Source organism: Schistocerca serialis, chromosome 9 (assembly GCF_023864345.2).
Source record: "Schistocerca serialis cubense isolate TAMUIC-IGC-003099 chromosome 9, iqSchSeri2.2, whole genome shotgun sequence".
NCBI classification, from domain to species: Eukaryota; Metazoa; Arthropoda; class Insecta; order Orthoptera; family Acrididae; genus Schistocerca; species Schistocerca serialis.
In genome coordinates, this window is record NC_064646.1 from 208,102,945 (window position 1) to 208,130,053 (window position 27,109).

Sequence of the window (27,109 nt, forward strand, 5' to 3'; positions counted from 1 at the left end):
AACGCCCTATAGTGGAAAACGATCTGTTAACACATATCAGCGTACAACTGATTTCAGCATTCCTTCACATTAGAAAAACACACATAAACGTATTACCTACACGAATGTTCACCCATGGAGCAGCAAGCACTTTCAAGAATAGGTCACACTAGATTACTTAAAAATGTACTGATTATCTATATGCAAATTAAATTCATTAGGCATGTGATAAATTACTTTCTTATTTTATACTTTGTAGTGACAGAGCAAACTAGCACTTTAAGAGTAGGGATAAATCTCCTTCCTATTGTTGCATTTATGAGCACTACTGTGCTAAGACTTCATCTGCAATTATTTTCATATACAGTTAGTGGAACAGCTTCATGATATTTACAATGGCAAGTACTTAAACGTTTATCGTTGTACATTACGGTAGCGAAACCAATTCCAACTCATGAGGAATATCACTGCTAGAGACTCATCGTTGACGTAGTGAGGCATATTTCGCATCTAGCGGTTATTCATTTGACTGAGTAGTGCGTAGTATGAATAAGAGGCATTCACCAGCTGAAACGGAAAGGAAATAATATTTCAATATACCAGTAATATTACACACTATAAAACAGCTCTCTGAAACTTAAATGTAATTAAACTGGCAATCAGCTAAACGCAGATTTATGAAGTTATTAATTATAACCTACATCCAACTAAAGTTTTTGGAATAGAATTATTATTTACATAAATCAAACAGAGCTATATAATTTCAGTAATTGTTTTACATTTTTATTAACCTGACTAAGTCTTAGGAATATTTCCCTAATCGCCGAATGTAGATATTGGTCCTGAGACACCAACGGCTGCACTGTTGTCTCACCACTGGGAAAGTCATCACAGACAAATCTGACAAGTTTGTGAGGCAGTGTTTGACACCAGTGCTTGTGTCTATTGTCTCTTTATAAGTGCTACACAATCTCATCCACAGCAGCTACGTTTTCCCATTCAATTTGAAAACAAATATGCTTGCTTACTGCAAGTATATAGAATAATACTGAATTGGAAATAATACAAACGTAAATCTTTAAGATATTTTATAGGCGATACTAGATCGACATTTAATTTCTTCTTAGTGCTTACATATTAGTACATACGTTTACTTTTATGATATTTGTCCATGCTGAGTGACTACATGCACCTGTAATAACAGTGAACGTCAGAGCACGGCAGGCAACATAAGTGATTAGGAAATAATTGATGGAGATCACAGAAATGACGGTAACATCTCTCGCATAAGTGCTGTGAGGCTACTAAATGGAAAACCGAAAAAACTTAAAATTGTGCGCCTTATTTTCAAGCTTAGTATACATATGAAGCAGGTTTTACAATGATGTAGTCTAGAAAAATTTTGGAAACATTTATTATTACACACAAACCGATAAACATGAGTCAAAGTGCCAGTTTTGTAAAACTTCTATGTAAAATTTAAATTTGTAAATAGTAGGCACAGACTTCTCTGCCAAAGGTAATAGAGACAGCCTTCTGTGAAACAGGTTAAAGTTATGTTTAGAGTCCGATCACGCCTGGTTTCCATGTCAGAGATCTGGAATTTTTTATAGGATAAAACTGAAATTAGTTTACAACGGGAAATCGACTGTAAAGGTTAGACAGTGTGAATCTGCAGAGAAAACTCTGAAGCGAAATGCAAGATCACATAAGTGATTGACGTACAGGACTTTACGTCGATAGTAGCGCACCAATATGGACGAGAGCGTGTACGTTAGGTTGACGCAGTTTGACATGCATGGTGAGGATATGTGACTTGGTAGGTATTTATTACAAAGAACCAATATGTATCTTTCAAAATCTGCGTTTTCGTGTCCGATAAGATCTTCACGTGGTCAAATAGTTGAGGTCAGCTTAGCGAATGCCCTTGAAGTATGCCTTCCTTAGTGAGTTAAATAATAATTACACAAATAATCAGATATCCTACATGGTATTTTTACTCCTTCCAGACCGAGTCTTCCAATACTACAGATAATTTGGTAAGTGGATTTCTAAGCTCCTGGAATGTCAAGAATGGTTTTTACAGTAATTTAAAGTAACGATAATCTCGTCGGCACAGCGTTGTGTTCCGAGACTTGCACATCGTAGAGCATCTTCAAAGATATCACATTCAATCAGCTGCATATCAACGCAAGAAAGGACAACGAAACATTAACAGTGCTTTCCTACTGAATGTTGACGACAGTGGACACAGGGGGAAAGGGGGGAGGGGGAGGGATATAATATCGATTGAGCCAAAAACAAATTTAAAATATTAACAAACTCCCGGTTCCGACCAAGGTTATGTACTAGTTTATATAGTCTGCGTAGCACTACACATGTAAAAAAGGATTAGGACTTGTTTCTTTATTTTAGCCAAGTGTGCAGATCAAGCCGGCTGGTGTGGCCGTGCGGTTCTAGGCGCTTCAATCTGGAACCGCCTGGCCGCTACGGTCGCAGGTTCGAATCCTGCCTCGGGCATGGATGTGTGTGGTGTCCTTAAGTTAGTTAGGTTTAAGTAGTTCTAATATCTATGGGACTGATGACCACAGATGTTAAGTCCCACAGTGCTCAGAGCCATTTGAACCATTTTTGTTTTTTGTTTTTTTGTGCAGATCAATTTCCTCTTTCTGATAAACACTGTTTTACTTATATCTATAAAATGTCCTCTCTACGCGACACTTGTCGAGACTAAAGTCGATGTCTTGCCAAGAAATCTCACTAACTGTGTCACTGAACAACACCGGAGTTTCTATCTTTGTTTTATTAGCGTACTATATAGGCCACACCACATTACATCTGTAGTTCGTATGAAGATTAGAACAAATTTATATGAGTAAATACTGGGCTAGTGGAACTGGTAATACATCATAATTACACTTCATGTTAACGGAAAACAGATACAATCCTTTTAAATTACTAATGGAAAGAAAAACAGTACAAGTAGACGAAATTGTTATGAAGTGAATCTGTAACTCTAATTATGGACATACTACAATGTCAAAAAGGTGAAGTTTGAACAATGTTTAGATATGACACTATCGTCTGACAGACTTTCTTCTCGGAAACATACACTAAGCTATATGCGCAGGTCATGGCCTCTGAAACAGGTTTCTGAAATTATCTCATTTCCGCTGAAATTTCTATTCTGTTTTCGGATCGAATATTTCCTATCTCAAACCGATACACTTATCGTTCTATGTCTTGACTGAAAGTTACATTGTTTTCGTGGAAATAGTTGGATATGATTGGAGTTTCCAATGTGAGTATTCACTTTTTACCAAAAAATTGGGCAATGAATTGTCTGACCAATAATCAATTTGTATTCACGGTGTTTAGAGCAGCTTTTTGCTTTTTCATTCTCGGCGATTGGATCAGTATACCTTCACGCATAACTTTTGTCGCAAAAATGGTTCAAATGGCTCTGAGCACTATGGGACTTAACATCCACGGTCATCAGTCCCCTAGAACTTAGAACTACTTAAACCTAACTAACCTAAGGACATCACACAACACCCAGTCATCACGAGGCAGAGAAAATCCCTGACGCCGCCGGGAATCGAACCCGGGAACCCGGGCGCGGGAAGCCTTTTGTCGCAGACGTGCTGTGACGCACACATACTGAACTCTCCAAAACTGCCTTAGGGTACTTGCTTTTGCTATCTTAGCGAATCCAGTATCACATTATCATTATTGGCAGACAGTGAGTGACTAGCTCAGTGACTAAACTTGAAAGCAGCTGGAAGGTTCTCATTGGAAATATCATCGGAAAGAAAAGTACTATTCGTACACATCAAATATAGTGGAACCATGTGTAACATTGTAAATCGTAATGATGGCATAGCCTAATGCTTCCTTGGCGTACATCCAAAGGAAGTTCAAAAACTTATAATTTGACCTCGGTAAATACGTCTTGCTAACACATATTTTCTTGGAAATTTTCAGATTCCTAAGCTCATATTTTTACATTGGATGACAGGGCGAAATTTTTTAGGACGCCTTCCATACATCAAGGAAACGACTCTTTAGTGCCATCAGAATGTCATGGACGAACAGAGGGATCTGAGTTTATTTTGTCTTCACACAGGTCATGATGTTTAAATAAGAAATTTCTTCCACTATTCTACGAGGGTCACTCCAAAAGAAATGCAAACTATTTTTGTAAAACAACAGTTTTCATTCTGCATGTGTGAAAGTTATACAATGTGTGGATACATCCTTCCCGCTTGTTTTCAAACTTAGTTCAACCTGTTGCCGTGAGTAACGCCGTCACAGCATGTCTTCAAGATGGCTGCTACACTTGAAGTTCATCATAAGTCGGTGGGCAAGCAGCGCTCGTGATGAAAGCGGGCATGGCAAATTCGAGGATTGTCCTCGCAGTGGCAGGCCTCGTATTGCACATACTCCAGACAATGTTCAGAAAGTTTACCAATTGGTGATTGCTGACGGACGCATCACAGTGAACGAATTGTCACGATACGTTGGGATAGGGGAAGGAAGTGTTTGCAGAATACTGAAAGTGTTGGCGTCAAAAAGGTTTGTGCCATGTGGGTTCCCAGGATGTTGGCCGTGGCTCACAAAGAAACAAGAAAAACGGTATGCAGTACGAGAATGGTGGAGATGAATTTCCTGGAAGAATTGTGACAGGTGATGAAACATGGATTCATCATTTTTTACCAGAGACGAAGAGGCAATCAAAGGAATGGCATCATGCAAATTCACCCAAGCAAAAAAAATTCAAAACCACACCTTTTGCTGGAAAAGTTATGGCTACAGTGTTTCCGATTCCGAAGGACTCTTGCTTGTGGACATCATGCCAAGTGGAATCACCATAAATTCTGATGCGTATGTGACGACACTGAAGAAACTGCAAGCTCGACTGAGTCGTGTTCTACCATATCGACAAAAGCAGGATGTTTTGCTGTTGCACGACAATACGTGGCCATATGTCAGTCAGAAAACTATGGAAGCGATCACAAAACTCAGATGAACAACACCGAAACACCCGCTTTACAGTCCTGACCTGGCTCCATGTGACTATCTTCTCTTTGGGAAACTGCAAGATTCTCTTTGTGGAAGAAGGTTTGAAGATGATGACTCTCTTGTGCACGCTGCCAAACAGTGGCTCCAACAGTTTGGTCCAGAATTGTAACGTGCGGGTATACAGGCGCTGGTTCCAAGATGGCGTAAGGCAGTTCAGAGGGATGGAGTTATGTGGAGAAATGAAAATATTGTTCCTAAAGGATGTATCTTCACACTGTAAAACTTTCAAACATGTAGAATAAAAGATGGATTTAAAAAAAATACTGTACATTTCTTTTGGAGTGACCCTCGTACAAGATATTGACGTCAGTGATATACACTTTGCACCTACCTGAATTCTGTTTTTCGGCCATTCCTTTGCCATCCTTCGTTTTGTTGCCATTATGATCTACGACTGGCTGGACTCCTGATTCCGATACACTCACAAATTTACAGATGGGTATAGGGCATGTTCCTTTCAGCCCCATTAAGAGTTTCTCACATTGCTCTACTTACTCGATTTTGCGATTTTTCAGCTTTTGTTCATTAAGTAGTTTTGGTTTCTTTTGATCTGTAATGAAGGTCACTTTTCTTACACAGCAGTTGTCTACCACGGTTGCTGAACCACGGAGGAAGTTACTCAGCTTTGTTCAAGATAATTGCCCATTGACGTTGCACATTGTTAGTCGTTGGGTTGACGTTTTCTTCCCGCTTCGCTAGCGCAGTTAGCCAACGCACGCTTATGCAAAGGCACTTGACTCGGAGAGGAGGAGACGTGGCGGTGTTGAGTTCCTGATCACCAGACTTCCCACTAATGTCCTGGATTAAATATCAAACCTCTCAGCAATGTATCCTGTCTGTAACACTGTTGATGGTGATCAGTTAGTCGAATCGGACAGTAAGAAAGCAGGCCCCTTGTTGGTATTCGAGAGGATTCGGCAGTAGCGAAGCGTGGAATTCTTTTTAGCATAGGCTGAGAATTACGAATTTCGAAAAAGAATTTAAAAAAAATTTGAAATAGGAACACTGCAAAAATAATTTAGTTACATTTTTCTAATAAAATTTAAAGTAATACAGGAATTGTTATACATAAAACATAAAAATATTAAACAGTAGAAATAGTAGAAATATAGCACATAGTAACTCACCCTTAAATAATTTTTACAAATTAGTTCTATCAGCGATAACACAGAGACGAAGTCCAGCAATTTGGTTGACGATTTCACAGTTCCCTTCTCTGTAGCCAAAATCGCGAAGTTCATATGTCATCGTGTTGCGAAGCTACGTTTTAAAGCGTTTTAATGTACTCATGCTTCTTTCGCAACACGCAGTGGCTTCTTGAACAGCAACAACCAACGACTGTAATTTCACACATTCATAGAACTTTTTAAATCTATTGTTTATAATGGATTTTAGGAGCTCCTCAGGCTTTAGAAGTTTATCCATACTGCTGTAAGTATATGCAAGTCCTTCCAGTTTCTCACCGTCAAAGAAACGATGTATTTAAAGTAGTTAGTCTAAATCACGTATGGGGAAATTGTTTGGCCTACTAAAACCAGATGAATTTTTCTGAATTAAAAGTTCTGTAAAATCTGTTTCATGAAAGTCCCGGAATCTAGTTTTCAAGTTTACTACTACTGTATCAATTATTAAGAATGCTATCCTTTCAATTTGTGCATATTTGCCTCTGTTTCGTTATAATTAATATCAGACACTCCTAGTGAATTTACAGGGCTTTATCTTCCACTATCCGTTTCAGAAAAATTTCCTCACACCTTACTCTTTCAACAGCCTTAATACAGTTTTCAATTTCGAGCTTACAGCATCTAATTACCACAGTTTTACTTGCAAGTCGTCAACCAAGATACTTGTATGTTGGAAAATCGAACTGCGCAGCTGCAATAGAAAAAGAAGAATTTGGTCATCCAGTATGCTATTTAGCCCAATTGCTTGATGAAAGGAATAACATCCCAACTTTCACTGTTTATCACATCATTAAATGCTGCTCTCATATCTGTATATGAATAATGGTTTGTACAACGCATGAATGAAACTTCTACGTTGTTTCACGCGGGCTTTGTATTTTAAATCCGATTTCCCTCAAAGGTTCATTTCTTTTACTGGAACAACAAAAAAAAGGGGAAATCCTGGTAGATATGCCACAAAAATTTTTACATGCGTCATTTTTTTGCATTTGTAGAGGAGATTCAGCAGATGTGCGTAGCAGTGCATAAACAGAACGTGAGGATATACACGTTTCGCAGTAGAATGGACATCTCGATTTTTCCTGCCGTTGCACTGCAGCCATCGTACGTTTGCGATACTAATTTGTTTTTATCAGTATTTAACTGACGCCATTCTCAGTTCTAACAGGCGACTGGCGGAGATGTTGAAAGACTTCTGGCCTCGCTCGCGGAGTGGAAGCATAGGTCGTAGTTGGCAGCATCAGTCCCACAGTTCATAGAGGCCATTTGGTTTGCAGCTGAGGAAGGGTCTCAACCAAAGGCTTCGTCGTTTATGTGATGGCCTTATCTGTTAATTTCTGCACCTGCGTTATCGGTTCGGGATTTGTAGGACTCCCCCTGATAGTTCAGGGGCGCACTACACAAAGGAAGCAGCTACTAGGGTAGCAGAGTAATTGTGGGGTGCACATGGTGTTTTTTTTAGGATGAGCGACAGTCTCAGGTACTCTCATGGACACTCGTCAGTTGATACGCAAATAGGGAAATCTGACAGCGCTCTGTGTAACGAGAGTTCGATTGTAAAAAATTTGTCAGTAAACTATCGAAAAATTTGTTACAAAATTCCTGAATTTCCTGCCCTCCAGGGAAGCTCTCAACCTCATTTTATTCCTGAGATTGAGAACTGGCTATAGCCCGAAATAAAAAGCTCTGAGATATTTGCAATGTTTATCGGAAATACAGGTTTGGCGCCGTACGAGGAGGGATAGCCATTGAAGTGGGCGAAGTTTAAACAGATTGTAAATCGTGCTCTGGACAAGTATGTACTCGTTTCTGGTGAGTGGATTAAGGAGGAAAGACCCGCCGTGGTTTAATAAAGAAATTCGGAAAATTCTGAGAAAGCCAAGGCTGTTGCAGTCTTGTTTCAAAAGAAAGACGCGCAAATGACAACGGGAAAAGGTTAGTAGAGATTCGTGCGCCTGTGAAAAGATCTATGAGCGAAGCATACAACAGCTGTCACCGTCGTACCTTGGCTAAAGTCGCCGGCCGATGTGGCCGAGCGGTTCTAGGCGCTTCAGTCTGGAACCGCGCGACCGCAACGGTCGCAGGTTCCAATCCTGCCTCGGGCATGGATGTGTGTAGTGTCCTCAGGTTAGTTAGGTTTAAGTAGTTCTAAATTCTAGGGGACTGATGACCTCAGATGTTGAGTCCCATAGTGCTCAGAGCCATTTGAACCATTTGCACCTTGGCTAAAGGTCTGGCGGAGAAACCGAAAAAATTCTGGTCTGAAGTAAAACCTCTAATCGGGTCTACGACTTTCATCCAGTCACTCGGTGACCAGTCTGGTTTGGCGGAAGAAGATAGCAAACGGAATTCCGGCATTTTAAATTCTACGTCTCAGAAATCGTTCACGCAGGAGTATCGTAAAAACCTACCGTCGTTTGACCGTCGCACAGATTCCCATGTGGATGACATAGTTATCAGAATCCCTGGCGTAGGGACACAACTGAAAGAGTTGAAAATAAGTAAGTCCTAGGTCTGGATAGAATCACAGTTCGGGTCTACAAAGAGTACTCTACGTCATCGACCCCTCTTCGTCAGCCCTTTATCGCGAATCTCTCGATCAGTGCACTGAGCCAAGCGACTGAAAAAAGGTGCAGCTGGAACCTATACGTAAGAGGGCTAAAAGAACGGATCCGCAGAATTACAGATCATTTACCTTAACGTCGGACTGCTGCAGAATTCTAGAGCATACTCTGAATTCGAATATAATAAATTTCCTAGAGACCGAGAAGGTCATGTTGACGAATCAGCATGGCTTTAGAAAGCATAGCTCGCACGTAATCCAGCTTGATTTTTCTTACATGATATACTGCAAACTACAGATGAAAAGCAACGGTCAGATTCCATATTTCTAGATTTCCGAAAATATTCGACTCTGTACCCCACTGAAGACTGTCAATAATGGTAAGTACATATGGAATGGGCTCCGAGATATGTGACTGGCTCGAAGACTTCTTAAGTAGTAGAACCCAGTATGTTGTCCTCGACGGCGAATGTTCATCGGAGACAAGGGTAACATAAGAAGTGCCCCAGGCTAGTGTGATTGGACCGTTGCTATTTCTTATATACATAAATGATGTGGCAGACAAAGTGGACAGCAATCTGCAGCTGTTCGCTCATGATGCTGCAGAGTACAGGAAGGTGTGGAAGATAAGTGACTGTAGGTTGATACTAAATGACCTAGACAAAATTTCTATTTGCTGTGATGAATGGCAGCTGGCTCTTAATGTAGGAAACATAATATAATGAGGCCGGCCGCTGTAGCCGAGCGGTTCTAGTCGCTTCAGTTCAGAACCACGCGACTGCTAGGGTCGCAGGTTCGAATCCTGCCTTGGGCATGGATGTGTGTGGTGTCCTTAGGTTAGTTAGGTTTAAGTAGTTCTAAGTTCTAGGGGACTGATGACCTCAGATGTTAAGTCCCATAGTGCTCAGAACCATTTGAACCATTTTTAGAAATGATGAGGACATCGCTGCTTTATACGAAATGTCACCCTAAATAGCTAATACATATTCAAGGATACTACTAGGAATATTACGAACGTACCGAAAGAAAAGCTTCTCTATCAATGGGATAGAGATGCCCAGCGGTGAGGACCAATGGTTTCTGGGCGCGACTGATGAGGATCCTCAGGACGCGTTTGAAACGTCCACTCGCCTCCACCCACGAACAGCTGTAAGCTGCCATCATTACAGCTTCTGCCTATAGAGACGAATACAGATACATGTAGCTATTAGCGTGAACTTATATTCTTCATGGTGCAGGCAACAACAGAAATTGATTGTGTATGCAACAACAAAATATTCGACTGTTTGTAGTGCAAAGCTTCCACCATTAAATGCATATAATAAGGTTCACTGTTCGTGTCCAATGCCATGAAATCTTATTGTAAAAGAGATAAGCCAATTTCAGTCAGACAGGACATTTGCGAGAAATATATTCCATGCATTACGAAAAGCGAAATAAAGTTGAGCCATTAGCAAGAATAAGAAAACGCCATGCAGAAATAAATTTGTCTCATCAGTCTTGTTTGTACTTTCACTCACCTGCATGGTTACGTTGTTTGCTGCCCAACAATAGAGATAAACTTGCCCGCAAGGAATTGGGAGAAAAGACGCACATTTCAGCACTGCGCTGAAGTCCTCGCTCTGCAAAAAGACACCGACGAGATTTGTGAACAGGGAAATAATTTGAATTCATTACCTCAGATTACAGTCGTCGTAGGATAGACAGACTAAAAGCCGAATTCAAAATTAAACCGTTACTTACTGGAGAATACATGAACGAACACATCGAAAGGGAAAAAGTTTGTGAATCCCGGAGGGGAAATATGTTAGGTATGACAAAGCTATTCACTATATATACGTCCACAGCTCACAAATGCGTTCTGACTTTTAAAAAGACACTGTTAATCGTAAATCTTACAAAGAAGTAGATTATGTCAGTTATCAGATACATAAAAATTGCTTATATCACAAAAAGTGGCGCAAGATGACAGTAGATTTACGTAATGCAGGTGTGGGTCAATTTCGCTGATTGATACTATTAATGCTATTAAAACTTGCCTTTCAACAAAAGTTGAGTTATACTGCAGTTTCCACGCCGCCACCTGCTTCTTTTACAAAATAATTTTATGTTTAGTACTCGGCTATTTTTGGAGACAAAGTTCCTGAAAACATTACCTGAACGGTAATATCAAGCGATGGGTATTACGATTATTTACCACCCCTTCATTTCACTATTCATTCTAGTACAGGGTGGTTCAGAGAAACAGGAAATTTGAAACTTCCTGGCAGATTAAAACTGTGTGCCCGACCGAGACTCGAACTCGGGACCTTTGCCTTTCGCGGGCAAGTGGTAGCATCTGAGCTACCGAAGCACGACTCACGCCCGGTACTCACAGCTTTACTTCTGCCAGTACCTCGTCTCCTACCTTCCAAACTTTGCAGAAGCTCTCCTGCGAACCTTGCAGAACTAGCACTCCTGAAAGAAAGGATATTGCGGAGACATGGCTTAGCCACAGCCTGGGGGATGTTTCCAGAATGAGATTTTCAATCTGCAGCGGAGTGTGCGCTGATATGAAACCAGTTTTAATCTGCCAGGAAGTGTCATATCAGCGCACACTCCGCTGCAGAGGGAAAATCTCATTCAGGAAATTTGAAATTTTCATTACAGAATTATCACGAACTGTCTCTTTATTTCTTAAAGATGACATCGGTCAGATGTACTCCCTTCAGGCGTTTACACTGTAATAGCCCGTTACGGAAACTCCGCAATGTTCGGTGTAGAAATGGCTGTGAATTCGTCTTCAGTCTTCTGTTTCAGTTAACGGATAGCTGCAGGTTCTGCAGTGCACATTATTATTAAGATGTCTCCAAAGGATGAAATGACACAAACTAATACAGTGGGTCACGTAGACCAATTCCAAAGGATTGGCGAACGCCTTCCACCGACTGTCGAGCATTATGTGACGTGGCTCCATCGTACTGAAATTAAATATTTTCGATGTTTGGATCATGTAGTAGGGGTTTTTAGAAACTATCCTAGCATATCAACATACCGAGAAGATGTTAGTGTTGTTGAAATGTCATTTTCACGTTCGAAAAGTACGGACCAGTGACACCATGAAATAATATAGAATACCATAGCGTAAGCTTAGAGCTATGAAATTTATTTATTTTATTTTATTTATTGATTTATTTAACCTGGCAAGATTAGGGCCATCAGGCCCTCTCTTACATCTAACCAGGCATTCTACTTATTTTACATTCATATGTTTTAGTAGGCATGTTAAACTACATCTAGTACAAAAAGTGAAATAAACAATTTGAAAGGTACACCTGGAAAAATACATACATATAGAGTTTATATTCTTAGGTCACAAGTACTGTTATAATTAGACATTATTGAAGAGACAGATTTTAGATAGGAGTGCCGGCAGCAGGGAGTGTGAGGGAGACTCATGGTGAAGGGAGGAGAAGAATAGAGACATGATGAAACATAATTAAGGAAATATAAAGGGAAAGAAGATTGCGTGGCTAATAGAGAAAGATGAAGAGGAAGGCATCTCAGGAGCAAGATAGGAGACGCTAGCTTTGCTATTTGACAGATGAGGGGATTGTCCTTGTACATTAATTTTGTGGAGAACTTTGTGAGGATGATAGTAGGAAATGCTTCAACTTCTTCTTAAAAGCAGCAGGAGATCGAATTTTGCGCAAGATAAGGGGCAGTTTGTTCCAGAGGCGGACAGCGGCAACTGAGAAGGAGTTTGCAAAAGTTTTTGTTTTGTGAGTGGGCACAGTTAGGATACCAAATAAGAGTGACCTCGTGTTTCGATTATGATGACATGACAGGTTTTTAATCTCTGAAGCAAGGTACTGGGGTGCTTGCGCGATGAGGAGTCGGTGGAGTAGACATAGAGTGTGGTAGTCACGCAATTTGTCCGGCCGCAGCCACCCTAGCTCGGAGTATGAAGCACTAACATGATCATATCGGCGAATGTTGCAGGTGTAACCCACACAGGCATTCATGGTTAGCTCTAGCCGTCTTTTGTTTTCACTACTCATGCCTTGTTGAATCACATCACAATAGTGGAGGTTCGGTAGAACGAGTGCTTGCACGAGCTGGCGTTTCAAGTCCTGTGGAAATATGTTCCGAAACTTTTTGAGAGCATAGAGACAAGCAGACGTCTTTCGGCACACTGCGACTGTATTCTCCGCCCAGTTGAGATGCTCATCCAAAGTTACACCCAAGTTCTTCACTGTTTTCTGATATGGTATTGGAGTACCGTCGAGCAGTATAGGAGGTAGCCGTTCGCGGAAATCTGAACTTATTAATTTCTGATGGGCTATTAAGATTACTTGCGTCTTTTTTGCATTTAGTTTAAGCCCCAAGTTTTTCGCCCATCTCACTACTGAAGACAGATCATCATTCATCTGAGCGATGGCAGTGTTTACATCTTCAGGTCTGACGCTTAGGTAGAGCTGGAGGTCGTCGGCATAGAAATGATATTTACAAGAGGACAGAACCGACGAAATATCGTTGACATATAAAGAAAACAAAAGTGGTCCTAAGACTGATCCTTGTGGCACTCCCGAGGAAACATGTTTCCAGGAAGATTTTTCATTTACGCAGACAACACATTGCTGTCTGTCTTTTAAGTAGCTTTGAAACCATCTCATTGCACTATCAGAGAAATTAAGCTGTTGCATTTTTCTGAGCAATATGTCAAAGTTAACAGTGTCAAAAGCTTTGCTGAAGTCCAGTAGCGTCAATATTGTTGCCTATCGATTGTCGATGGCATATTTCAGGTCATCAGTTACTTTAATTAGAGCAGTGTTTGTGCTGTGATGTTTACGGAAACCGGATTGAACACTCTTAATCATGGTTATACCGATACTGTCGTTGCCTATTGCATCAGAAGAGATTCTCATTATTGCTTTTCTTGCCGTATTTGTTGTTACATGTTTTAGATGGAAGGTATCGTTGTTAGTTATCCTGTTTGGGGATTCTTGTGGACGGTAATTATCAGCTGTGCTGGTATTCAGAGGTGCAGAGAAGAATTCATTTAATTCGTTAGCTGAGACATGAAAAGTAGTTTCCGATTTTGCCTTTCCGACCCCCAAGCTACGGAGATTCTTCCATAGAGTCGTGGGCGTCAGATCGCTGCATACAAGGGAGCGAGCGTGCCTGATTTTAGCATTGCGAATGCATTGTTTCACTCTGTTCCGTAGCTTTCTATATTCTTCGAAACGCTCGGGTTTCGGATCTGCCTTGAAACACCTGTGGGCAGCATCCCTATTAGTCATCATTTGACGTAATTCAGCTGTCAGCTATGGAGCAGGAGATTTTCTTACACGGATTGTGCGCACAGGTGCATGTTTGTCATAGAGGGCAGTGAGTTTATCACCAAGTTCATTAATTTTGCCGTCGATTGTGGATTTTCTGATTATTTGATGCCATGAGATTTCTGAGCAATCGGCTGTTAGAGCGTCAAGGTCAATACGTTTCATGTTCCTACAAGTTATGTAACGCGATTTGATCCTTGGGGGCTGCACAGAGTAGGCCAGGAATATTACATCATGTGCTGAGAGGCCAGGGGCCGATGTTTGACCAACATCTCTTACTTTGTCAGTCTGTTTCGTTGCGATTACGTCTATAAGAGTATGACTGTGCGCCGTATGGTGTGTAGGTTGTAATGGAAGAATGTTCATGCTATTGCAACGCTCCTGAAAATCACAAGAACTTTCCTGTGCCCAATAACGGAAGTGTGCTTCTTAGCGTATCGTTAAGGTGGAAGTGGGCTTCGTTTGATAGTCATATGTTGTTAAAGAAATTGCCGTCCACAATGGATTTAGCTAACACTCGTTAGCTAAATTCCCTATGAAAAACAAGTCTCGGGATTTATTTTCTGCGTTATGTAACTTATAGCGTCGAAATATTAATGCGTGAAATATTCTCTGTGCACTTCGTCGTCCCATCTCTAGCTCAGATGAATGTTGTTGAAAGGAGCGCCGACTCCAACAACTGAGATATCTCTGGGGTAGCACCGTTCGGAGACCAGCTAGAAGCATTTTTTATGGAGGGTTAACCTGTATCTTCTAAATTACGCACCAGTAATCGCGCGAGCAGATGGGATACGTCCAAGACGTCCTGCCTGGTAATGTTGTCGAAATACCCTTTGCGCAGCACTCTACTATCACCCCGCTTATGAAACGTTTTTATAGCGATAGCACCCTGTGCACCACACCTGTGTTGCGTGATTACTAAATGACAAGCTGTTTATAATATGTTATGTTATATTAACCGGGGACCTAGAAACGACGGAGAGGCTCCGTCCCCGCCGCAGCCGCGGTGGTCCAAAACCCCACGACGACTACCGCAGTCCACTTCACCCCTCCGCCGCCCCACACTGAACCCAAGGTGGTTGTGCGGTTCGGCGCCCAGTGGATCCCCTAGCGAACGTCTCACACCAGACGAGTGTAACCCCTATATTTGCGTGGTGGAGTAATGGTGGTGTACGCGTAGATGGAGCACTTGTTTGCGCAGCAATCGCCGACATAGTGTAGCTGAGGCGGAATAAGGGGAACCAGTCCGCATTATCCGAGGCAGATGGAAAACCGCCTAAAAACCATCCACAGACTGGCCGGCTCACCAGACCTCGACACGAATCCGCCTGGCGGATTCGTTCCGGGGACCGGCGCTCCTTCCCGCCCGGAAAGCTGTGTGTTGGACCGCACGGCCAACCGGGCGGACTGTTTATAATAAGTACGCATCGGATTCAAACAACTGCAGACATTACAGCGCTGAAAACATTTAAGTTCCGAAATTTCCCGTTTCTCTACGCCTCCTTGTATTAATTATTGTTATTATTTTATTATTATATCCTAAGTACTGCATAAAGGCAGCTTCGAATTCATTAAAATGTTTTAACTGACCAGGAGAAAACGGAATGAAATATGCACGTTGATTCGAAGCCGCAACCTCTCGCACTGTTTTACCATCGTTTAGGTTGAAAGCAGGAACAATATTTAGGTCAATACGCTTCAGTCGTCCGTCACAAAGAATTTTTGTGAGAGACTAATCAACAAAACTGTTTTACATGCTTTATCGTTGATTCATATCCAACGATAGACCAGATCTAGAGTGTCTCTCGCTACCAGGTCCGTTGATGTATTCATGCACTGTTCTCTCTAACACACTGATATACTAACAAGCATCATTCTTTCAATTACTATGGTAAATAAACTACTTACATATGTTGCCTGAAATAATCCAAAACATATGACAAGAACGGCGAAAGTAAACTGCGTCATAGCGATGGGGCTCATCGTGTCCTGCAAATGGGCCACGAAGCTGAAAGAAAAGTAGCGGTTTTTATAGTGTTAAGCGAAATGGTACCAGTTATTTGTGGATTTAGTGAACATGTTTATGAGAACACAAACAGACAATACATAACATCATTGAAGTTACAACAAGAGAAGTGTCTGTGATATGTACTATGTTGCAGTGCCTGTGTTATTCTGATTACGATCCAAAGTTCTTTGGGCATGCATGCTTATCCAAACAAACTTTGCATCGCAGTCAGGTTAACATAGGCACTGCAATATCGCATTTATCTGCCGATACCGAGCACGTGACTTTCGAGTACAACATCTGACCTGCACGGCAATAAAACATAGTGGATGTATCAGAATGTGTCGTAGACGCATGGTTGACCACATATGAAAGTTTGGGACTGGCCGTGAGTCGTGCACGGATAGTGACGTCGGTACGGTAGCTAAGCATGTTTGTTCAGCTGCCCTCTGTAAAATATATATTCTACACAGAACAGTCATAACCATCTATGCCGGCGACACTGCTATCATGGCTCAAGAGTCCCAACAGTAAAACATAAACTCAAAGACTAGAAACAGCACCAGAACAGTCGAGCGTCGTCTGGGAAAGTAACTTGGAGCAAATGCCGACAAGTCCGAGACATTTCTGTTCCCATTCAGACCAAAACAGCTGCACAGTCATAAACATACATGACCACAATCCGCCCACCAAGAAAGGCCTTCCACTTTGACTAACTGGAGCAGTCTGATTTCGGCGAAACTACTCACAACACATCGTGAATAGCACTGGAGAAACTAAAACAGCTAAGTTCGAAGCGCACAAAATAGGATGGCACCGTACATAGGCATGTACATAGCTCCCATTAGACTGCCAATGACATACGCGGTTCCAGTCTAGTTATACGCATGTGGAACATCTGTGCATCATTTGCTCATCAAACACAACGAAGTTCTGCCTGTCATAGCAATGTGCCACGCTCTTGCAAATTGATATCAGTAACAATATCCGTATTAAGATATTCTCTGAGGCTCTCATCTCACCACACAACTACACAAGAATCGCAGATATTCGAAAAACCCCTTTATTCCGAATCTTGGAAACTACGATCACAGGGATAATGAAGACACAAGCGACCAGAAACATTATTTCTTATAAGAAGCTAACTATCAATGGAAGGTTAAAACGATCACAGCAGTAATGTCGCTGAGCTCATGTGAACCAGTTGTATGATGTCGTCTAGCACCTGGCTGCAATAGGGAAACCTACAAAACACCAAGACCAAACAACCGTGAGATCCAGTTACACTGAGGGGACGATTTTCAAATCAAACTGATTTTTCGTAGAGCGACTTTGGAACGTTACAGGAGCTACTACATTTCGGTAGCCTCCAGAAAGATCGTCGGAACGTAGCAACAGTTGAAATTATCCAGATATTCCTACTAACAAATCCTTGCATCCATGTATGAACTGTCGTAGGTGACAGTTATAGTCGATCTGTTGCACAAACGTCTGCCCAGACCGTCAAAAAGTTTATTTTCCCCACGACAATGACTTAAAATGGCTTTATTCCCACTCCACAAAAACTGCTAGTTTTCTAAATGGGACGAAATTTATCAGTGTGCGCCTTCACATACATGGACAACATCCCAGATTACATTTACGACGGGAGCAGCATCCGAGCACTATCAACAACTAATACTGGTACATCCAAAAATTAACATACCGTACCTGTGACGTTATGGGTTAAAGGCCAGGGAGAGAAGAAGAACGATAAACTAAAGAGCGCAAACGATACAGCAACGACAATACACACTCAGACAGTCCAAGATACATTACCAGACAATACGACATTGCAGAGACTTCGTATTTTGTAGTCATGTTTCACAACCGGAAGTTGCTTAGAACTTCGTAACAGTGGACTTGAAGCATATCTTCAAAGTGTCATGGGAATAGGCATGAATGAACCAAGAAAATATGTAGTCTTAGTGGTAAATCATTAACTCAGAATCACAATTTTTCGGTTGAAAGCGAAAGGGTACTGGGTGCAGTTACTATAGTTAACAATCAACATAAACAGGTGTAACGAATTGGGAATAAGTAGACTCTTAGTCGCCCCGACGATCAATCACGGAAACCATTCACCAATTTTAAAAATTTTGGAGGGCACGCCTTAAGCGGTATCATGTTTAATGACCGCATAAAAGTAGCTGCATGGAGGACAGATGACAGACTGAAATGCATTGAGAACGTCTTAAGGAAAGGCAGTTCCACTCCGACAGATATAACTTACAAAACTTATATTTCACTGTTTCTTGAGTATGCATCGTCAGTTTGAGACCCTCACCTGGTAGGATTGGTCTATAAGAAAGATAATAGCCAAAGAGGGGTTGTGTAATTCGCCACAGATTCAGTAAGAAAGCGCGGCATCAGCGGCAGACGTTAGGCTACAGGATTTGTAAATACGGAGATGTTTACTGTTAAAATTCTGAGAGCGTACGGTACAATCATACATTACAAGCAAGTCACAAAGTAAACACTACTGTAAAATCAGACAACCTACAGTTATTCTTCCGAATCATTAATCACGAATGAAACACAAGATGGTAAGAGAAAGTGGTACACGAAGTTCCCCCTGCAACAGTTTGTGCAACAAGACGTATCTCTGTCTACTTTCGACGGGGTAGGTGATTTTCCCTTTATCCAATATTTATCTTCTGAAATATCTGATAAGATCCAGTATTTCATGAACGAAGTGAACTATTCAAGTTATTCCGAGTTATACCTGCAGAATTCTGCAGTCGGCAAGTAAACAATCGGTCCATGTAAAAACTAACCCGTCTTCGTGGACGAGTTCTCTAACACACGTTTGTGTGGTGGCACTCTACTCGGGGATAAGCCGGTTCCAATGCTGGCACTGGAGAAATTTTGACTGCCAATAGCTGGCTGGCAAGGGAAGGAGTGGTGGTGGCGCAATATTCCTGACGACTAGAGTTTGCACCAATGTCCTGGTTTAAATACCAAACCTCTCAGCGGTGCCTCATGAAGTGAGGGCATGTGACACTGTTGATGATGATCCGTCCGTCGGATGAGGACGTTAAGCTTGGCAGCCCTATTGATACTATTCGCGAGAAGTAGGCTGTGTACCGGCACGAAGTATCACCCTCTTATAATCATCATCATCATTATGCAATACAAACATTGTACCACACTTCACACACACACACACACACACACACACACACACACACACACACAGACACACCACAAATTGTACATGTAGTACAGGGTGGAGTAAATAAAAAATACCCGTAAGAGTTGGCACTGTTGGACTTGAATGTCTGCATATAACCACGCCTAGGAAGAGGAAAAGACCTAAAATTACTTCCAACAGGTTGGAACAACTGCACATACATACAGCCGATCCTTGGAACACATTTACACAATCTTCACGCCTGACAGAGTTGTTAACATAGGTCGATCTGATCGTGGCCCTAGCTGGCTACCCATGTCATATGATCTGCCAGTGTGCGATTACTTTGGGTGGGGAGCGCTTAATTCAAAGGTGTATCGCAACTACCTGCATAGCCTTCAAGAACTGCGGCAGAACATTAGGGTGAGACAGCAGCAATTCCAGAAGTACGATCGATCCGCCTTCAGTAACTTGCTGACCAGGGGTCAAAAGTATCAAGAGATGAATGCTGGCTACTTTCAACGTCAAATTAATGAAATTAGTACAGTATTTCATCTCCTGCGCTGTTTCTTTGTACCCTGAAACTCAATTCTCCAGGACACTTTTATTTGCCCCAACCTGTATTACTAATATTGTAATCGATCATGTTGCAAATAAATAAATGTACGAAAACTTTAGGTTAACAGCTTATGACTGCACTATGATGTGTTTTTCGCGAGCCTCAAAGAGAACGCAAAGACTACCAACAAATTTGCATTGGAATGAAATTTATGCCGAGACTAAACAGGTTGTTTTGAAAAAAAGTAGCACGTATGTCTACAGTATGTAATATTGGTCAAAACTACAAGAAAAATTCCTATAATGATATGTCGGAATACCATTACCTAGTGAGATATGGGCCATTATGACGTTCGAGTAGTGTTACGTAAAAGTAGGCACAATAGGTATTGCAGCATGTTGTTACCTCGTATCCTGGCAGATGTCTCAGCCCTTCTTCTCAGTGAATCACGCACGCTTTCAAATACACCTTATTCCATTCGGAACGCTCCATATGCACTGGCTTCACACACTCATGTAACATATGAGTGTGGTCAACGGTTTGGACATACACTGATGCCTTTAAATGTCTCCATAGACAAATATTGCACGGATTCAGGTCCGGTGAACGTGAAGACCATGCTACCGGATCCCCTGGATCAATCCACCGCCGATGAAACGTTGTGGTGAGGTAATTTCACATGCTCCGTAGAATATTGGGTGGCGTCACACTGTGCATAAATCACAGTCGTTATATTTCTGCGAGAGTAACTTTCTCCGATAGCACTGGTAATTCAACATGCTAAAATCTGTGATACAAGTCACCTGTTAATCTAGTAAAGTGTATGGTCCTGTCACCGATAATTGCTGTCCACACACTGATACTGAAGCGATCCTGATGCCTCACCGCCATGTTTGCTCCGGCACTTGTTTATTATAGTAATTTACTACGCCACCCCACGTGATTCCTATCCCATACAATTCATTAAACACGTCAACTAAAACGGTCCACACCTCAACAGGTATAGTTTCCGGAAATTTAATTATAGGAACTTTTCTTCTAATTTTGACCAACACTGTCTCTTGTACGAATATGAGACAGGTTTTTTAAACGCCTAAGTTTAAAACGTGACTATCATTAGTCCTCAGATATATTTTGCAAGTCTTAGGACGAACAATGTTTTTCAGTTATTTTGAGCGTATTCAGAAAAGCACTGAAAACCACCAGAGTTGATCACTAGTTTTGGTATTTACTATAAGGTTCATCTTGCTTTTTCAGCATTGCTAGCGCCTAGTGCCGAGTCGATTGTTGGATACCGTAATTCAATGTTCTGTTCAAGAATTGTTTGCAACATTAAAGCACATATGTGTACTCAGTTATCTAAGATTTCACACCACTTGGTTACCAGTAATACCGTAAAAAGATTTAAATAAACACTAGCCTTCATGGGGGTCCGTAAAATTTTTTTCCAATAATGGACGAGGTTGGAAACGTCCTAGTTTTTGTATTAATTGTTCCGTTAGTTTGAAAACGTTTCGTTCCCCCAAGAACTAAAATGACAAGATATACATGAAACTTATTATACGTCAAAAGATTAATAGTTATCTATTTCTAAGGTTCAGTACTTCGGTTCACCGGCTGGTGTGGCCGAGCGGTTCTAAGCGCTACAGTCCGGAACCGCGCGACTGCTACGGTCGCATGGATGGGTGTGATGTCCTTAGGTTAGTTAGGTTCAAGTAGTTCTATGTTCTAGGGGACCGATGACCTCAGAAGTTAAGCCACATAGTGCTCAGAACCATTTGAACCATTTTGAAAAAAAAAATGGTTCAAATGGCTCTGAGCACTATGGGACTCAACTGCTGTGGTTATCAGTCCCCTAGAACTTAGAACTACTTAAACCTAACTAACCTAAGGACATCACACACATCCATGCCCGAGGCAGGATTCGAAGCTGCGACCGTAGCAGTCGCACGGTTCCGGACTGCGCGCCTAGAACCGCGAGACCACCGCGGCCGGCGAATCATTTTGAACTTCGGTTCCTTACGGTAAACATTTTTCAAATGCATATCCAAAGTAAACCTTTTTATGTTATTAACATGAATGTGGTGCGACATTTTTGATGCAAATACGATTAAATCCTGGATATCCAACAAATTACGAAATAAAACTAAGAAGATAATTTATTCGTACCTCCACGAGGATTGGTTGAAATTGGATGTCAGAATGACTGAAAAAACCAAACTGGACATCAACAGAAATATCACATTAATATCCCTCGTAATGGAGGAACAAAGGATAAAAAAGCTTATTCGAGTTTGATATCATCGATAACACTTTGTTTGCGTATAAAATTTCACATTGTTTCACGTTAATATGTTTATTGAATTACTTTTAAGATTTTCATTTTTTATAGTCAATTGACATATGTGAAGTGAACAAAATGTGTTTGATACCTACAATTTTACGTTTGATTTGGTAAAACGTAGCTGAGACCCAATAAACAACTAAAGGAAAGAGGGACTCTTTCCGAAACTATTCTGAACTCGCCCGGTAGAATCGAGTTTTAGCGGCCTACGACTGCGCCGGCGATAAACGTCTCTTTCGTTTGCCACATTATTGTGCAACATACCAACTAGTAAGCAGAATTCGTAGTTCTGTGAGTGCGTATTTTGCTCTATTGAACCCTTAGATATTGAGAAGTATCCCAATTCTGGAGAGCATATGATTTTTACCGTAAAATTTCACACTTTTATCCTCTATTCTAACACATCAAACGTATTTTCCTTGTTTCGAATGATGCGTTTGGGACCAAATATAGATGAAAACATCTACAATGTACCGTGACTGTGTTCTTCCTAGTGTACTAGGGTAGCTCTGAAGTGTGAATGAGAAACCAGGAAATCAGAATGGGCATTTTTATTCCGCAGAAAAATTATGAAATGCTGTTGTTATTCCGTTGTGCATCAAGAGGGGGCGGGGGTGTCTTTCTGGAATTCGGAACTGACATACAGTGAGGGGCAAAAGTCATGGGATACCTTTTAATATCATGTTGGACCTCCATTTACCCAAGACAGTGCAGCAACTCGAGGTGATATGGACTCCACAACTCCTTTTAAGCTACTAGCAGAACTAGTGAGCCATGCTGCCTGCAAAGCCCTTCGTAATTGCGAAAGAGTTTGCGGTGAGGATTTTGTGCACGATGTGACTTCGATTACGCCTCATTAATGTTCGATGGGATTCACGTCGAGCAATCTGGGCGGCCAAATGAACCACTCGAATTGTCCAGAACATTCTTCAGACCTGTATAGAACAATTGTGGCCCGGTGACATGGAGCATTGTCGTCCTTAAAAATTGCGTCGTTTTTGGGAACTTGAGGTACACGAACGGCAGCAAATTGTCTCCAAGTAGCCGAACATAACGATTTCCACTCAATGAGCGACCGATCTTCCTTACTTATGTTTTTCATGAGTTTCCTAAGTCCCCCAGGCAAATCTCGGGACAGTTCATTTGAAGGGACACAGCTGATTTCCTTCCCCATACTTTAAACCATACCAACTTCTTGTCCAGCCCTAATCACCCCGAAGTATACCGGCCCGTACACCACTGTCTGTCTTCTTCATTCGCTTTAAATGTCACACGCAGATTCGTGTGAAGACACTGCTTGGGGGTTAGTTGTTTGAATGGGAAGCCGTTTAAAGAGGAGTAAAAACCTGTCTGATGTGTGAAAGCCACAGTAATTTACTCTTTTCTGGTAAACGTTTCATTTGTTACCATGTAAATACTGTGATAACAACGCTCAACACTCATATTTTCTGTCTTTCATCCTGCACACAAGTCTGGGGAGATAACATAGTATTTCCATGTTTGTTTCTGTAGAAAATAGACAATTCATGTCCAGTCGTGAGTACCCGTTCAAATCAGTAATCTATTCGACCCCGGCTACTTGTTTTGAAGTCTCTCGGCTGTAGAAACATTCTGGGTAAGCTACGTGCAAAATTTCTGTGAGCTGTAAAAATACTGAAATGTCGTACGTAGAATGTCATTTTGCTTCTGACTGGTGCACGCCTTTAGATTTGACCCCACTTCAGCGTCTTGTGTGTTAATTCGCTGCTTATTCCGTTCAGAAGTTTTTTTCATTTCGTCTCTTTGCACTACAAAAAACCCCGAAGTAGTCATGAGGAATCGAAACCGGGACTTCTACGCTAGAATTCAGTAATGCTAGCTACTAGACCATTAATGTATGGTGCTTTTCACACTGAAGCATCTGTTAATAAAATTAGTACATCATTCATGAAACGTCTTATATGGGGCATTCGAATGAAAACAAGGAAATGAAAAAAAGTAAGTACACTGTTTATTTTTTGAAAAGTAATCGGCATAACTGTTAATTCATTTATCCCATTGTGAGGCAAGACTGTCAATGCCGTCATGGAAAAATGTTTGCATTCTCCTACCAGACCATGACTGTGCCCAGGCGTGACCTTCTTGTCCGATGCAAACGGATGTCTTTCTTCAGGGGCTCCATAATAAAGTAATCGGCATAACTGTTAATTCATTTATCCCATTGTGAGGCAAGACTGTCAATGCCGTCATGGAAAAATGTTTGCATTCTCCTACCAGACCATGACTGTACCCAGGCGTGACCTTCTTGTCCGATGCAAACGGATGTCTTTCTTCAGGGGTTCCATGATATATTAATAGCATGAGGAGACATTAGGACTCTTTGGAGGGTGTTTAACTTGATTAGCGTGCCATCAAGTCGAAACGCCAAGAAATGTTGACAGACAGCATCATTTTGTTACAGGCTAATGCTCGACTACATGTTGCCAAGGTTGTTTCGATTACTCTGCGGAAGTTTTGTCATAACGCAGTCATGGTTCCTTAGACAACGGCAAACATTTTTCCATGAAGGCACTGACCGTCTTGTCTCCCATTGCGATAGATGTACTAACAGTTATGGTCATTATTTTTGAAATAATAAACAGTTTACAAACGTTAATTCCATCTGTCTCATTTTCATTTTACTGCACTTTATACTTGCAACAAGTCATCAGCATACCACGCTTTTTGGAAATGAAATATCTTTATCTGTATCACCGGATTCGGAACATAGAGTTTAGTCACAAGTGGTGTGTGTGTGTGTGTGTGTGTGTGTGTGTGTGTGTGTTTGTGTTTGTGTGTGTGTGTGTGTGGGTGTGTGTGTGGGTGTATGTGTGTGTGTACACACGCTAATGTTGTACACCTTTGTCTAGACCCAAAATAAATAATCATAGCCGGCCGCTGTGACCGAGCGTTTCTAATCGTTTCAGTCCGGAACCGCGATGTTGCTACGGTCTCGGGTTCAAATCCTGCCTTGGGCATGGATGTGTGTGATGTCGTTAGGTTTAAGTAGTTATAAGTCTAGGGGACTGATAACCTCAGATGTTAAGCCCCGTAGTGCTTAGAGCCATTTGAACCATTTTAAATAATCATATACACATGTAAACGCTCAGTTTATAGGTGACTGCATGCTACAGTGAATAATGTCTCGTTTATTATCATCAAAATCTATGCACTGGGTGGGGGAGGGGGCGGCAGGGGGGGGGGGGGAGATAGGGTAATGTTCTAACCGAAGCGAAACATACATAAGTTATGCTCATCCTACATCCCAACAATGATAAAAATGTAGCTTGCAGTACTCTTGATAGCGTCAACTAGAGTAATATACATGTTTCCACGATGCAAAGTACTACGAGCTGCCATTACGTACCTGAGAACTTTTTGGTGACTCTCGATGCAGAGGCGGATATCTCTGTACATTGTATCTGCGTGTTTCGCCGTTGAACTCTGTTTGTAGCCCTCGGCTTTTTCCTTTATCGGCGTGCTGGCTTCGACTCTGATCCCCATAATACGTTCTGCGACGATCTCTAACTGCGCGGCCAACAGAATCATGACCGATGCGAAGAGACAGTCCATGCCGAAGCTGATCTGTGTCATCCACAAACCTGCAGCGCACTGGGCGAAGTACGAGAGTTCGTAGTTTCCAGTGTTGTTGTCCCACACGTGTTGAGCGAAGGGCAAGCGCCGCTCTTCAGTATGAGCAACCAGCGGCATGGGGAACCATATGAAGCACTGCGAGAACATGAAGAGCAACATGCCCAGCGTGAGGCGAAAAGCGCGCCTCTCCGAGCCGCGCAGGATGTTCCAGAGGACAGATTCCCGGCAGCAGAACTCGCTCTGTAGCGACATCAACGCGTCCACCCGTCGCACCAGAGAGTAGTACAGGCGCCTGTCCCACAGGAAGAAGCCCATTTTAACGAGACCGTTGCAGTTGGTGGAAATGGCCATGAGCACCAGCGTCGTTTGCTCCATATCTCCCCACGTGAAGTACGCAGCCAGTGCACCTTCCACTACGTTCCAGACGCCCAGAGAGAAGCCGTAGGCAGTGTAAATGTGGAACATCCGCGATTCATAAAGGGGCCACATACCGAAGAACCACAGATGGCGGATGTTAAATCTGAGAACGGACTCACCGCTCTCGGTCCAAGCTACAGTTCTTTCCATGTTCTCTGGCCTTATTTGTTTCATGTCTGCCTTCGTAGTAACACGAATCACCCAACGCTCGATGCCTATCGGCCCGCTACACACTTAGAATAGCAAATACTGAGTTCGAAATCCACCAGGTTACAATAAGTTAATGTATACAGACAAGAACTCCTAGAAGATTAAGCAGCCCAGTCGCCCCGGACCGATACTTAACGCTGAAAGCAGCCTTTTATATGTACCTACAGCTGGCACAAATTGCAATTATAGCGGTAAGTTTTAAATTATCGAGTAATAATTAAAAATGTTGTGGGTGAATAATTCATGTTTATTTGCACGTTGGCCCGTTGAGTTACGTAATGCAAACAATCGTCAATCAAACTAAATAATAGAAACCACCCACTGCGTTCGTGCTGCGATAAATAATTTGGAACTGATGTTTGGTGATATAAAAAAATTACGTCTCGTTTTGTTGTGTAACAGTCTGTGCGTCCCTTTCATTCCTTCATAATAATCGAAGTTACCGTATTTTCGCCCTAAATGCATTTATTGCAGCTCGTGGACTGTATGTACAGTATGTGCAACGTGTGCTAATATTTTGGGTTGCCAAATTTCTTGAGTATCTCCACAGACAAATAACGCCGAACAACAACAGTGTATCTATTGCTACAGAAGATTTATCCCGTTTCTCTTAAACAAGACGAGTTATGGTGCTACGTGTAATAAATGACAAATATAA

General features: G+C 41.7%; 1 protein-coding gene across 1 annotated transcript; it reads right to left on the bottom strand.

Annotated features, from left to right (window-relative positions):
* Positions 1–318: 318 nt before the first annotated feature.
* LOC126419778 (odorant receptor Or2-like) lies at positions 319–26,419 on the bottom strand. Its single transcript, XM_050086955.1, has 5 exons — positions 25,598–26,419; positions 16,038–16,137; positions 10,329–10,430; positions 9,829–9,984; positions 319–546 (listed from the first exon to the last, which is right to left on the bottom strand). The coding sequence occupies exons 1-5, from the start codon at positions 26,413–26,415 to the stop codon at positions 490–492; spliced, it is 1,233 nt and encodes a 410-aa protein (XP_049942912.1). The 5' UTR covers positions 26,416–26,419; the 3' UTR covers positions 319–489.
* Between the last annotated feature and the right edge of the window lie 690 nt (positions 26,420–27,109).